Source organism: Microcaecilia unicolor, chromosome 6 (genome assembly GCF_901765095.1).
Source record: "Microcaecilia unicolor chromosome 6, aMicUni1.1, whole genome shotgun sequence".
In the NCBI taxonomy this organism is placed as follows: domain Eukaryota; kingdom Metazoa; phylum Chordata; class Amphibia; order Gymnophiona; family Siphonopidae; genus Microcaecilia; species Microcaecilia unicolor.
In genome coordinates, this window is record NC_044036.1 from 62,433,635 (window position 1) to 62,448,658 (window position 15,024).

Consider the following 15,024-nt stretch of genomic DNA (forward strand, 5'->3'; position numbering starts at 1 on the left):
AGGGGGGGAATGAAGAGCACTTTTCCAAAACTCAGTCCATTTTTTGTCAGTTTTGAGCTATGTGATTAATTTTGTTCATCAAGGCAAGATTCATTTACTGTAGCTTATTCCTGTGCCAAACTCATGGTCTTAGTGAGTTTTGGCACAGGAATAAGATACAGTAAATGAATCTTGTCTTGATGAACAAAATTAATCACATAGCTCAAAAACTGACAAAAAATGGACTGAGTTTTGGAAAAGTGCTCTTCAATTATATTTTGAGGGGGTGTATTAGGGGAGGAGAGGGGGCATTCCTGTGTTCTATCAGCGCATCTACGACCCCTTTTACCCAAGCCAAGGCAAAAGGGGGCATGAACGGGCATCAGGCCAAGGCCCCTGTTACCGCCAGCGGATAAAAGCTAGGTCTTTTTTTTTTTCAGGAAATGGCCTTGTGGCAGGGAAGCACTTGTAACATGATTATTTTTTTAGGAGGGGGAGCCCTTACCACAACCCACTGAGGTGGCAGTAAGGGCTCCGGGTACACACCGGCGCTACAAAATAAAAATATTTTTCTAGTGCCAAATATGACACACGCTGGGAGTGGGAATTATCACCGGGCTGCTGCAGTAGCCCGGTGGTACTTCCTTTTTAATTTATTTATTTTATTTATTTTATTGCATTTGTATCCCACATTTTCCCACCTATTTGCAGGCTCAATGTGGCTTACAGAGTTTGGTTATGACATAGTCATTCCATGATGTCAGATACAATTAGTAATGATCAAAGATTAGGTAAGGGAAGAGAGAAGGAAGGTATTAAGCAGGATAGAGGTGGACTGTAATGATTGTGTGGATTGGTGAGGTAGTTTTGTAGGCTATGAGTTCTCTTTTAACAAGTGGTAAGTCCGCATTGACCTTACCAGTGCTTTGTAAAGGGGCCCTACATGTGGGTCGACGTCCACTCAGCCCGGGAATCGGCAATTTTACAAGAAAAAAATTTTAAAAGTTTGCCAGAACCTTCTGGCGCGTGAACCATGCGCACCGCACATGCGCGGATGACTTCCCCCCGTCACGCAAGCGTTCTCACTCAGTTTAATCAAAAAGCAAATGATAAACAAACAACAACTCCAAAGGGGAAGTGGGCGGGTTTGTGAGAACAATCAGCCTGCTGTCCTCGGAGAATACCTGCTACAGGTATGTATCTTCGCCTTCTCTGAGGACAAGCAGGCTGCTTGTTCTCACATGAGGGGTATCCCTAGCAACCAGGCTCACTCAAAACAATGAACATTGGTCAATTGGGCCTTGCAATGGTGAGGACATAGAGATTGACCTGAAACCATAAACAACTAACTGAAAGTGCAGCCTGGAACAGAACAAAAATGGGTCTGGGGGGGTGGAGTTGGATTCGAAACCCCGAACACATTCTGCAGCACCGACTGCCCAAACCGACTGTCGCGTCGGGTATCCTGCTGGAGGCAGTAGTGAGACGTGAATGTGTGGACTGATGACCAGCTTGGTAAAAGGACCCTTTAGTGAGGTAATTCTATAAAAAGGGGCCTATTTGACCCTATTCTATAAAAGACAGTAGCACAGAGCTGGTGTAAACGCTCACTGCTATAAAGCGCATGTAAAGCTAAGGGGTCTTTTATAAAGGCACGGTAGTGTTATTAGTGCAAGCTAAACATGTCATGTCCCCTGCCTCAACGCAAGTGGCGTCCTCGGGCTTCGTGGGGCCCCGTCGACATGCACACTTGACTGGCACTGCCTGAGCTATGTGTGTGTAGTCCTCTCTGGGTTTGTTCAGAGAGCGGTGGTTGCAGGCTCTTTAATTGCTTTGCTTTCATGCACCTCTTTCTGATGCCTTCTCTGTCTGGCTTCCCCGCCATTGCCGACTTTGCCCCCCTCCCACTGCCAACCTGGTAATATGTAACCTGTCGTTAAAATCATCCATAGTATCTGAAGATCGGAGCATGGCCAATGTGACACTGATTTTTAAAAAGGGTTCCAGAGGTGATCCGGGAAATTACCGACCGGTAAGCCCGACGTCAGTGTTGGGCAAAATAGTGGAAACTATTATAAAGAGTAGAAGTAAATAGATTTTTTTCACTTATTCCAAAAGTACAAAGAATAAGGGACACTCAAGGAAGTTACATGGAAATACTTTTAAAACAAATAGGAGGAAATATTTTTTCACTCAATGATTAGTTAAGCTCTGGAACTCTTTGCCGGAGGATGTATTTATTTATTTATTGCATTTGTATCCCACATTATCCCACCTTTTTGCGGGCTCAATGTGGCTTACAATTCATTGTGGATATGGGAAATAGAGGGGAACATACATTTATTATAACAGATAGTTTTGGATTAAATGATAGTAATAAAGCAAAAGATAGTATAAAACCTTTCTGGATAAGTCAGAGGCTGTATAGTTACATGTGTTGCTCTTTGTTGTATATCTTGTTGAAGAGATAGGTTTTCAATTGTTTGCGGAAGTTTGTCAGTTCATAGACAGTTCTCAAGTTGCGTGGCAATGCGTTCCAGAGCTGCGTGCTCATATAGGAGAAGGTAGATGCGTGCATTAATTTGTATTTCAGGCCTTTGCAATTTGGTGGGTGAAGGTTGAGGAAAGTGCGAGAAGATTTTTTTGCATTCCTGGGTGGAAGTTCTATTAGGTCTGACATAGGCTGGGGCGTCACCATGGATGATTTTATGGACTAAAGTACAGAGTTTTAAACGTGATGCGTTCTTTGAGTGGGAGCCAGTGTAGTTTTTCTCGTAAGGGTTTTGCACTTTCGTATTTTGATTTGCCGAATATTAGTCTGGCTGCCGTGTTTTGAGCTGTCTGGAGTTTTTTGAGTATTTGCTCTTTACAGCTGGCGTAGAGTGAATTACAGTAGTCCAAGTGACTGAGTACCAATGATTGTACCAGGTTGCGGAAGATGTTCCTTGGAAAAAATGGTCTTATTCTTTTTAGTTTCCACATTGAATGGAACATCTTTTTGGTTATGTTGTTCGCATGATTCTCAAGTGTTAGGTGTCGGTCAATGGTAACTCCAAGAATTTTTAGGGTATCCGAAACTGGTAGACTTAGTTTGGGTGTGTTGATGGTGGTAAATTTATTCTTATTGTATTGCGAGGTGAGTATTAGGCATTGGGTTTTTTCTGCATTTAGTTTCAGCTGGAATGCATCTGCCCATGAATTCATGATATGTAGGCTTTGGTTGATTTCATTAGAGATTTCCCTTAGGTTTTGTTTGAATGGAATAAAGATCGTTACATCATCAGCGTATATGTAAGGGTTTAGATTCTGATTCGATAGTAGTTTGGCCAATGGTGTCATCATTAGGTTGAATATGGTCGGTGAGAGGGGGGATCCCTGTGGGACTCCGCATTCAGGTGTCCATGTGGCTGATGTAGTCGAATTTGATGTCACTTGATATGAGCGTTTAGTTAGGAACCCCCTAAACCATTTGAGAACGTTGCCTCCGATTCCAAAGTATTCGAGGATGTGTAATAGAATTTCATGGTCAACCATGTCAAATGCGCTTGACATGTCGAATTGTAGCAGTAGTATATTGTTGCCGTTTGCTATCAGTTGTTTGAATCTGGTCATGTGCGTAACTAGTACGGTTTCTGTACTGTGATTAGAACGGAATCCTGACTGGGAATCATGTAATATTGAGAATTTGTTTAGATACTCCGTGAGTTGTTTGGTCACCATTCCTTCTGTTATTTTGGTGATCAAGGGAATGGATGCTACTGGTCTGTAATTCGTTAGTTCGCTAGCATTTTTCCTCATATCCTTGGGTATGGGGGTGAGTAAAATGTTACCCTTTTCCCTAGGGAAGAGTCCATTTTGTAGCATGAAGTTCACGTGGTTTGTTAAGTCTGTTATGAATTGTTTGGGGGCCGACTTCATGAGGTTGTTTGAGCATATATCTAGTTTGCAGTGAGATTTGGCGAATCTTTTAAGTGTTTGTGAAATAAGATCTTCCGGTAGTATTGCGAATTCAGTCCAGATCCTATCTGCTGGGTAGACTCCAGGGTCCGGGTCTAGGCACTCCAGGAGTGTAGTGTAATCGGTTGGACTGACAGGTATTTTGAGTCGCAGTTGTATGATTTTCTCCTTGAAGTATTTCGCCAAATCATCGGCTCCTGGTGTGTCTGTGCTGTTATTGGTGACTGGGGTTGTGTCTAATAGTTTATTCACGAGTTGGAAGAGTTTGTGTGTGTCCTTGTAATTTGGTCCGATTTCAGTTTTGTAGTATTGTCTTTTGGTTTGTTTTATGGTATATTTATACTTCCTTCGGAGTTGTTTCCAGGCGTTGAGATTGGTATCGTCTTTCTTTTTGTTCCACGCACGTTCTAGTTTCCTAACTTGTGTTTTGAGTGTTTTCAGTTCTTCGTTGAACCATGGTGTTGAGTTCTTTCTGTGCGAGGTTCTGGTTTGGATCGGGGCGATGGTATCTAGTATTGATTTGCATCTATTGTCCCATATTGAGAGGAATTGGATTGTGTCTGTTTTAGTTGTCCATTCGTCAGTGTAAATCTGTTGCCAGAATTCAACCGGATCTATTTTTCCTCTTGTGGTGTAAGTTTTTCGTGCTTGTTTGTTTGGTGAGTCTTTTATTCTCCATTTGAGGGTGATGTGTGCTTTGTAATGGTCTGACCACAATGTAGGTGACCATTTAGTGTTCATTGGTATAAAGTTTGCAACGTGGTCAAATTTGTGTGTTATGATGTCCAGTAACAGCAGTTAGCGTATCTGGTTTTAAAAAAGGTTTGGCCAAGTTCCTGGAGGAAAAGTCCATAGTCTGCTATTGAGAACAGACATGGAAGAAACTGCTTACCCTGGGATTGGTAGCATGGAATGTTGCCATGATTTGGGTTTTCTGCCAGGTACTTGTGACTTGGCTTGGCTACTGTTGGAAATAGGATACTAGGCTAGATGGACCATTGGTCTGACCCAGTATGTCTACTCTTTTGGAGTGGAGTGAGGCATGGCATGGAGTGGAGGAGTAGCCCAGTGGTTAGTGGCAGCAGACTTTGATCCTGGGGAGTTGGGTTTGATTCCCACTGCAGCTCCTTGTGACTCTGGGCAAGTCACCTAACCCTCCATTGCCCAGGTACAAATAAGTATCTGTATATAGTATGTAAACCACTTGAATGTAGTTGCAAAAAAAACACAGAAACGCAGTATATCAAGTCCCGTTCCCCTTCCCTTATGTACTATCATGATACTACTGCCAAATGTCCTTACAGACCACATTGGCACCAGGCAGTGTGGGCAGAGCAGCAAATTATCTGGACTACAGCAATATTGGGACTGCTATCCAGATAAAGTTAGGATTCACACTGACCAACTGTTTTTTTCCAGTTTCTGAATTTGCCGCAACAATTTGCCACTCGGGTTGAGCTAAAACCGAAACTGATCCCGCCCTCACAGCACAGCAGCGTACTCCCTCTCCCTCCTCCTCCTCACCCCCTGAACAAAGGTAGCCCCCCCCCCCTCCGTTGCCTGAACAAATAAGATACATTATATAGTACAATACTATCGATTACAAAAATGTTTTAGCTTCCTCCTTATATAGCTTCTTCATATTATAAATTGTTTGAAATGGAAATTTTGTAAATATTCCATATGTACACAAAAAGTACGGGAAAAAGAATTAATATAGCTTTAATAGAAAAACTGGGAGAACCTCTAGCTATATCTCTCAATCTTCCACACTCTGTCTCTGTTACCAGTGATATTTTTTATACCATTGAGCATTATGAATGTCTATTAAATCTCATAAATGTGGTTTCTTAGCTGATAACCTTGTTGGTCTTGTCAAAAAAAAACTCCTAATGTTAAAAAAAAACCCTCAAAAATTGTTGATATTTTACACATACAGGAAAATCTATCAGCTACCCATATAATTTGGAAATCACTTGCATTATCCTCAAACTTTTGTGATATAAACTTTTATTTGACTTCCTAAACTCTATAGCCCTGAAACTAATCTATTACCGACTGGAAAGATACAGTAGAGCACCAATAGTACTTGGGAGTCAAACACCTTGGAACCGTGTACTATCAGTGCACATTTAAGTGAATCTGCCTCCGGAGTTGTCTTACCAAATGTCGCTAAAGAAGCCTCGCACAACCAGGTTTTTCGACTGCCTCCTTCCTGCCTCCAGAGTTCTCTTGCACAAGTCTCCAAAAGGCTCTCACAAACCAGGTTTTTTGGCTGCTTCCAGTGTTCTCTTACAAAAGTTGGCAAAAAATCATTCACTAGCATCAAGGACCTACTGTGTTGTACAAACGAGCTCCCACGTTCGAAGTTTGCATCATTGGGAAGCATGATGTCGCGCATAATCCAGACCCGCACGTTAATGGTGTGCATACAGGTGGTGTTTCACTGTAATTCTAATTTAAATATTATTATTTTGTAGAAATATGAATGGATTCTGGAACACAATTATTCTATACATAGCCGTTTTGTTGAGGGCTGGAGAACACTAGATGGCTAGTTGACTGGATGGTGCCATGTCTTGCAGATGATTCTGCTGATTTGTTGCTATGGGGCTCATTTTCAAAGCATTTAGAATTGGAAACAAAACGTGAGCTGGGCAGACTTCTACGGTCTACGCCCTGATCGTGACTAAATAGATAGGGATGGGCTGGAGTGTAAATTTTAAGAAGCTTCAATGTTAGCTTCAGAACTTAGTACACTTTGCATTTCTTCGCATTAAAATTCAATGCGAAGAAATGCAAAGTGATGCACTTAGGGAATAGAAATCCACGGGAGACGTATGTGTTAGGCGGGGAGAGTCTGATAGTTACGGACGGAGAGAGGGATCTTGGGGTGATAGTATCTGAGGATTTGAAGGCGACAAAACAGTGTGACAAGGCGGTGGCCGTAGCTAGAAGGTTGTTAGGCTGTATAGAGAGAGGTGTGACCAGCAGAAGAAAGGGGGTGCTGATGCCCCTGTGTAAGTCGTTGGTGAGGCCCCACCTGGAGTATTGTGTTCAGTTTTGGAGGCTGTATCTTGTAAAGGATGTAAAAAGAATTGAAGAGGTGCAAAGAAAAGCTACGAGAATGGTATGGGATTTGCGTTACAAGACGTATGAGGAGAGACTTGCTGAAACTAAACATGTATACTGTGGAGAAAGGAGAAACAGGGGTGATATGATACAGACGTTCAAATATTTGAAAAGGTATTAATCCTCAAACGAACCTTTTCTGGAGATGGGAAGGTGGTAGAATAGGAGGACATGAAATGAGATTGAGGGGGGGCAGACTCAAGAAAAATGTTAGGAAGTATTTTTTTCACGGAGAGAGTAGTGGATGCTTGGAATGCTCTCCGCCGCGGGAGGTGGTGGAAATGAAAACGGGTAACGGAATTCAAATGTGCGTGGGATAAGCATAAAGGAATCCTGTGCAGAAGGAATGGATCCTCAGGAGCTTAGTCAAGATCGGGAGGCAGGGCTGGTGGTTGGGAGGCAGGGATAGTGCTGGGCAGACTTATACGGTCTGTGCCAGAGCCGGTGGTGGGGAGCAGGACTGGTGGGTGGGAGGCAGGGATAGTGCTGGGCAGACTTATACGGTCTGTGCCAGAGCCGGTGGAGGGAGGCAGGGATAGTGCTGGGCAGACTTATACGGTCTGTGCCAGAGCCGGTGGTGGGAGGCGGGGCTGGTGTTGGGAGGCGGGGATAGTGCTGGGCAGACTTATACGGTCTGTGCCAGAGCCGGTGGTTGGGAGGCGGGGCTGGTGGTTGGGAGGCGGCGATAGTGCTGGGCAGACTTATACGGTCTGTGCCCTGAAGAGCACAAGTACAAATCAAAGTAGGGTATACACAAAAAGTAGCACATATGAGTTATCTTGTTGGGCAGACTGGATGAATCGTGCAGGTCTTTTTCTGCCATCATCTACTATGTTACTATGTTACTATGTTACTAAGAACAGTACTGGGCAGACTTCTACGGTCTGTACCCTGAGAAAGGCAAGGACAAATCAAACTCGGGTATACATATAAAGCTCTGCCCCCACAAACCCACCATCAGCCACCATCAACCCTCTCCCTCCTTCTCCTCTGAACAGAGGAAGCCCTCTGGGCCTACCTGAGATTCACAACAGCCATTTTGATTTTGAAAATGGCATGGGCAGGAATGATTGGGGATTGCTCTTGTCAGAAGAGGAAGTCAAGCACGCTCAGAGGACAGGGAGTGGAGGAATGAAGGAGCAAGATTAGCCCACTGTTGTGTGTGGAGCAGGATGGGGGGAGAGAAAGGGAGGGAAGGAGTGAGAGAACGAGGAAAGGAAGGAGCTGAGTCCACTCCTGTTAAAGAGGAGGGGAGAGCATGCACTGTGGGTAAAGAGTAAGTTTCTGTTTCAGTCGTAAAATACCACAAAACCAAAACAAGACCAAATAAAATTTTCAGGCCCATTTTGCGCCATAGCCAAACCAAAACCAGAATTCAGGTGGCCTGTAGTTAGGATACAAAAAGAGCTATTCATACCTTTATCTGGATAGCAGTCTCAATATCACTTTATGTGGATAGCTCTGGAGTAACTCACCCGACCTAGCTATTCAGCAGCCCTCAATATTCAGACAGCAGTATCTAATATCAGTGTTTTATTCAACCACCACAGCCAGTCATACACAGAATGCTGACCATGCCGGCTGAATATTACCTGGAAGGTCTTAATTTTCACTGGCTTTAAACACCAAATAAACACGGAATCTTATTGAAATTTCCTCCACGTCACATTAAAGGCATTACTATTATCAGACAGTCTACAGCTCTCAACACTCATTTCATTACCTTTTAATTCAATACACTCACTAATATTTTTCTTGATGTTAATATGTTTTGGTTCTATTTAATAGAAAGGATCTATCAGCCATAATTGTTTTGCTGTCGTGTGGTAATGCTTCAATGCGGTTGTGGTGTCTGAGCAATTTAAAGATCATCTCTATGTCAAAGCTCAGGGACCTCTTTCAAAGCTATTCTTCAAAATGATTTGTCTTTCATTCCATGGTACCTTTGAAGTAATTAAATATGACTTTCAGTTTGAAAAGCTACCATTTTTCTTCTGTGCTGGAGGAATGCCAAACGTCAGCTCTGCTCGAAGGAGGAAGTGTACTGTAAGACTCTTCTCATTGAGAGCCATGCTGGTTTTCTTATGGAGAAATTTTCCACAAAAAGTTACAAATCAAGTATGCAGAATTTTAATATATTGGAGAGATGTAGCGATGGTGGTGGTGGTGGTGGTGGGGGCCTTGGTGGCCTGGGCCTTCCCCTTTCAACAGTTGTAAAAAATGTAATACTGTACACAAATTCTGGGCAAAGTATAAACCTGTAAAAGAATAAATATTATTCACTTTTAAACAGTGACCTCTGCTGGACGATTAAATAAATGGTTCAACCAGGGTCCTGAAAGAGCTCAAATGTGAAATTGGTAACTTGTTACTAGTAATCTATAACTTATGACTCAAAGGGGCCATGACATTTGAAGATTACAGGGGAGCTGATGTAATGCCAGTTTTTAAAAATATGCTCCTGGGGTAATCTGGGAAACTATAGACCTGTGAGCCTGATGTTGGTATTGGGCAAAATGGTTGAGGCTCTACTAAACAAAATTCCAGACCATATAAATACAGCATAATGGAAACAAGTCAGCACAGGTTCAGCAAAGTCTTACCTTACCAATTTATTAGCTGGCCATTTACAAGGGATATCCGGCGACACTGTCCGGTAAAGTGCTGATGAATATCCACAGCTAGCCCCAGACAAGCGATTTAAACGGTCAGGAGCCTTTCCTGGCCATTTAAATCACTTTGAATATCAGGCCCTAATTTTTTTGGTTTGGAAGGCATAAACAAACATGTGGAAACTGGTGAGTCGGTTGATGTGGAGGTAGATTTTAGAATGTACAAATCGGAATTGAGACATCTGGGTTGGGTGTACTAAAATTCCGGTAGTATTTTAGAAAAGGATCTGTCTTTTCTAAATACATGCTGGAATGAATATGTATATGTTGTCTACATGTAGCAATAACAGCCATTTTACAACTGTCAATGATATAATTCATCAACAGAAGCAACATGGCAACATACATGTCTATGTGTGTGAGGTATTCTGAATCCTAGATGTGTACTGTAAGGGCCTACATGTCTATATTCTCCCAATTAGGTACAGAACCTGCAATCATTTGGCACTATCAAGTTTTCATTTTGGGGGGGCCACTGGGGGTTTCAGGGAGCAGCCTCTTGGCAATATATGAAGCTGAACTAAAAAGCACAAAACCAAAACAATTTTTAAGAAAAAATGTGGTCTGACCCCTGTTTTGTACATATTTTCCCTCCCCTGCGGCTCCCTCTCTTTTTGAGTAGCTTACAGTGGAGGATGGAACCACTAAGCTGGTTGTATCAGAGCCAAATTACAATAACAGTGCTACTGGTCCATGAACCAAAGTCCTGTATGTGGCTGGCCACCTCTTTCTATACTAAGAAACTTACAGCTAAAGTTACTAACATGTGCTGCCCTTTTAGAGAAGTGGTAGGGCAGTTGTGGGAAGGGGTGGGGCAGTTGCAGGGGGTCAGTTTGGGGGGATACAGGAGTAGTTGAAGGGGGTGGTATTTTGGGAGGGAGTGGGGAGAACAGAGAACAGGAGTGAACCAGTTTGAAAGGAAGAATTCACTAGCTGCTATGTTTCACTGTATGTAAATTTCTATGCTGCAAAAGCTGGAACTATTTCCCCACAGATATGTACTGGGTCCCTTTTGGGGGGGGAGGGGGGGTTATATCTCTGCAACCCCCACCCTGGTCTGGCCCATTTTTGAACTTGTATCTTTTTACCAGTTTTACCCTGTGCAAAGTTTCATTCTATTCTGCTAAATTTTCAGTTATTTTGCTGCTAGACAGACAACCCGTTTTGTATAATTCTTTCCTACTTCCACTGGGTTGGAAAGAATAAAAAGTCTCTAAATTGACACAAGTGTGCCTGTAAAACTCACTTGCATTTGAAAAGCATTCTCGTTACCTGGTTTACTGCAAATGAGAGATGGTCGTAGACTTCTGTTTGTCTGTAGACTGCGTATGTCTCATGCTTTTTGTCCATATATCCCTTCAGAAAGAGGTGCTTAAAGGCCACAGTGTTCTCCTCCTTAAAAGCAACCACCATCTGATTGCTTAGTCCAAATAGAACCAACTAAACAAAAACAAAGCAGATTTTCAATATTTAATTCTTTTCCAAGATTATGAGAGCGCTCAGAAAACAATCTATAGAAACATGCTTTGAGAAGGTAAGAGGAAAAACATCATGAGATGTTTCCTGGCAGTCTGTATGCTCCTTTACCCATAATGAATCAGAAAAATAGGCATGTCAACCTAGATCAACAAATTGGCAAAGGAATTCCAAACACCATTTCATCATATTCAAGGAGATTTAAGTGGGCAGGAGAGAATCCTACCCGCTTAAATCACACTCTGTGGGCTGGCCACCAATATTCAGTAACACTTAACCAGGCACTGAATATCGGCCGACATCTGCATAGCTTCCAGGTGGCAACTGACCTTGTTGGATGTGCATCACCTCTTTCCCGCTCCCCCCCCCCCCCCCCCCCCGGCGATTAGACTCCCCTCTTGAACCCTGACCTAATCGGAAGCCTACACAGAAAGAGACGCTGACCTCCATATATCGAAGTCTGACCTCTAGCAACAGTGCTGAGAGATGACTGCTAAAGCTTGCAAGAGCCATTTTAAGTAAGAGTAGCCATACTGGGTCAGACCAATGGTCCATCCAGCCCAGTATCTTGCTTTCCAAGCAGTGACCAAACCAGGTCACAAGTACCTGGCAGAAACCCAAATCGTGGCAACACTCCATACTACAAATCCCAGGGCAAGCAGTTGATTCCCATGACTGTCTCAATAGCAGACTATGGATTTTTTTTCCTCCAGGAATTTGTCCAAACCTTTTTTGAACCCAGATACGCTAACCACTGTTACCACCTCCTCCGGCAAAGAGTTTCAGAGCGTAACTATTCGTTTAGTGAAAGTACTTGAAGCTGCTAGGAGGAACAGCAAGTGGGGATAACTGCTGCCTGGATATCCCCACTGAACCACTAGGGATGTAGGTAGTCCCCTGGGAAGGGATCTGAATCCGTGTTGGGGGGGGGGGGGGGTATGAGGAGTCTGATTTGGTGGGAAGGATTGTTCTGAGGGATCTGAATTGGCAGGGGAGAGCAGGAGATAAAGAAACTGATGGAAGCCCTTATGTGGGTCCCAGCCAATATTCAGCCAGACTCGCATAAGTGAGAGTAACCAGCAGCAGTCTGGTCAGACCCAGATATTCAATACCTGTTCCCAGACATGCCTGGCATTGAATATCCAGGTCTAACTTAGCCAGTGATGGTCAGCATTTAAAAACATGCTGACCACCGCTGGCTGAATGTTCACTAGACAATGCTCAACTGCACCAAGATGCCACACAGAAGGAAAGAGTGGAGCCTCCGAATCAGTGCACACTCACAGGCCTCTATCTGTCACACAGTTTTTTGATCTCATAGGAAGCACATGCAGGAGAGGGTGGGGTGTGTGAATGTGTGCTGGCTCAAGGCTCCACACTGATTATAGCTAGTTATGCAGGTGGGATAAGATGCCTTGTCCTGCTTTTTGAAACCTAATCCACTGAGATACTGACCCCTTTTGGGACTATAACCTGCAGTTTCAGAACACATATAGACACTGGATGTAAAATAATAATGGGGCAATTTTTATTCTTGAGCTAGGACCTGCAAGCACCTTTCTAATGGAAAACCTCACAATGGGGGGGGGGGGGGGGGGGGGGGGGGGGGGGGGGGGAGTAGAAAAGTGGACAGCATGTCCAATGCCAAATTATATGAATAATAGCTAAAGTGGCCACCACTTATATGTATATTCAGCAGTTCTCCTTAAACGGTGCTCAGAAATGAGTGCCGGAAAAGATTAGCATGAAGTATGTTTCTATAAAGGGTGAGCACTCTTTACAGAATCATGCTTACTGCCTATTTCCACGCTCTAACTCTGGGCGCCAGACTTTCGCCTGCTGAAACCTGGTATAAATGCTGGCGCCCAAGTTGGGTGCCCTGACCCCTTATTCAATAACAACACATGCAACTTTTCAGAATGCCCTGACGCACCCATGCCTCTCCCATGGTAAAACTACCTTTTAAGTTGTACACTATGGAATTTGGGCACCCGGCATTATAGAATAGTGCGCAGCCAAATGCATACGGAAATCCCAATTGGTGTCAATTAATGTTAATTGGTTGTTAGCATCCAATTATTGCTCGTTAATGGCTCGTTAACCAATTAAGAGGTGTGTGCATCTCGGCAGCATGGGAGTACTCCTGTTTAGCGAGTAGCGAGTAGCATGCCCAAATTTGGGCACTCAAATCTGAGCATCATATATAGAATCTAGGAGATAGTGTCACTGGTTCCCTCTAAGCTGAGCAGGAGTCCTCCACCTACAGTCCTACCAGTGGGGGGTGCTGTTTCATTATCATATTTTCAATAGAGAGGGACAGGCAAGCTCTGCAGGACTCCTGGGAACCTGCCTGTCCCTAGTGACTGAAATCACAATATTGAAGCACCAGCCCCTCCACTGGCAGCAATGCAGTTGGAGGACTCTCGCTCAGCTTAAAGGGAACAGTGCAATATGTATACAGTTAAGCACTGGGGCTGGCACTTAACTTTACACAGTGGCCTCATAAGTTGAAAAGCTGGTCCTAGAATTCTACACTCTACTGTCCCTTGTTCTTATTATATGAAGAATTTAAAAAGTGTTGTTTGGTTTTACCATTTCTTCTAATTTGTGCTTAAAGATGTGATAGAGTCGGCTGTTCCAAACCTGTTGTGGTCATTCCACATCCAATTAGATTTTAGGATACTCACAAGGAACATGTGCAACCAGGGCTTTTTTTGAGGGGGTACTTGGGGGTACTGAGTACCGGCACCTTTTTCATTGTCTGCTAAAATTGACCCATGGATTGCAAGTTTTAATGAAAGAGCTCAGGCTCTATACACCAATTTTTCCTTCTCATAGATTCTGTGACTAGTTGCAGGGGCCCTGGCTATTGTGGGGTGAGTCCTTCAGTGATCACCCCACCCCTGAAGGGTGGCCTAGCATTTGAGTACCGGCATCTTTTTTGCTATATAAAATGCACTGTGTGTAACACCCACAGATTTACTTAAAGAAATTAATGCCTTTACAGTACATTGCCAGTGTTCTCCCCAGAAACTTTTGCCAGACGAGTGGCATGAAGGAGTAGCTGGGTGGGGGCAGAGGAGTACTGTGCAGTATTCTAAGATTTTCTGTTAAGTTAGCCGGGTAGTCAGTAAAATTAGATGGATACCATGCGCAATCAAAAGGACTTAGGGAGAGCCCTGGTTCCGCTCCCCTCATGGGTGATATTCTATATCTATTCAGAAGAAAAACGGCTGATTTTAGCTGGCTCTTCTACCTGTGAGAGAAGAATGAAGAGTTACATATCTACCCAGCATGTCATCACGTGGAAGGTTCTGTAAGGGTTTTTAGTATGTAACTCCATAACTTCGTAAATAGATTCCACATACAGAATGCTGTATGTGACCCACCTGTAACCAGATTGACAGAGGAAGAAACTGAAAAACCTCATACTCGAAATGCTCTAGCCAAGGAGTGAAAGAGTGCTAGACATGGCTGGGCATGGTGAGCAACTATTTCATTCCACAAGGGGGAATGTCCTTATGGATTGGGGGAAAAATTGAAACAGGGCTAGATTCAGTAATTGGTGTTCAAAAATCAGCATTCAGTGCTATTCTATAATGGACATCCAAAGATGAGCACCCATTATAGAATTGCATTGAGTGCAGTGCCCAAATTTGGGCGCCAGGACTTACACATGCTGAAACCAGGCGTAATTCCAAGCGCCCAATTTGGGTGCACATCCCTGGTATTCTATAACCCTGTGCACAAATCTTAGGAACACCCCTGACCCGTCCACGTGCCTCCTATGGCCACACCCTCTTTTGGG

General features: G+C 43.6%; 1 protein-coding gene across 1 annotated transcript in view; it reads right to left on the reverse strand.

Annotated features, from left to right (window-relative positions):
• The window catches only part of MCOLN3 (mucolipin 3), a 52,733-nt gene that overhangs the window by 36,366 nt on the left and 1,343 nt on the right, over positions 1-15,024 (reverse strand). The window contains exon 2 of the mRNA XM_030206327.1: positions 11,013-11,180. Within this exon, the coding sequence (XP_030062187.1) occupies positions 11,013-11,180 (168 nt within the window). The remainder of the gene's footprint in view (positions 1-11,012; positions 11,181-15,024) is intronic.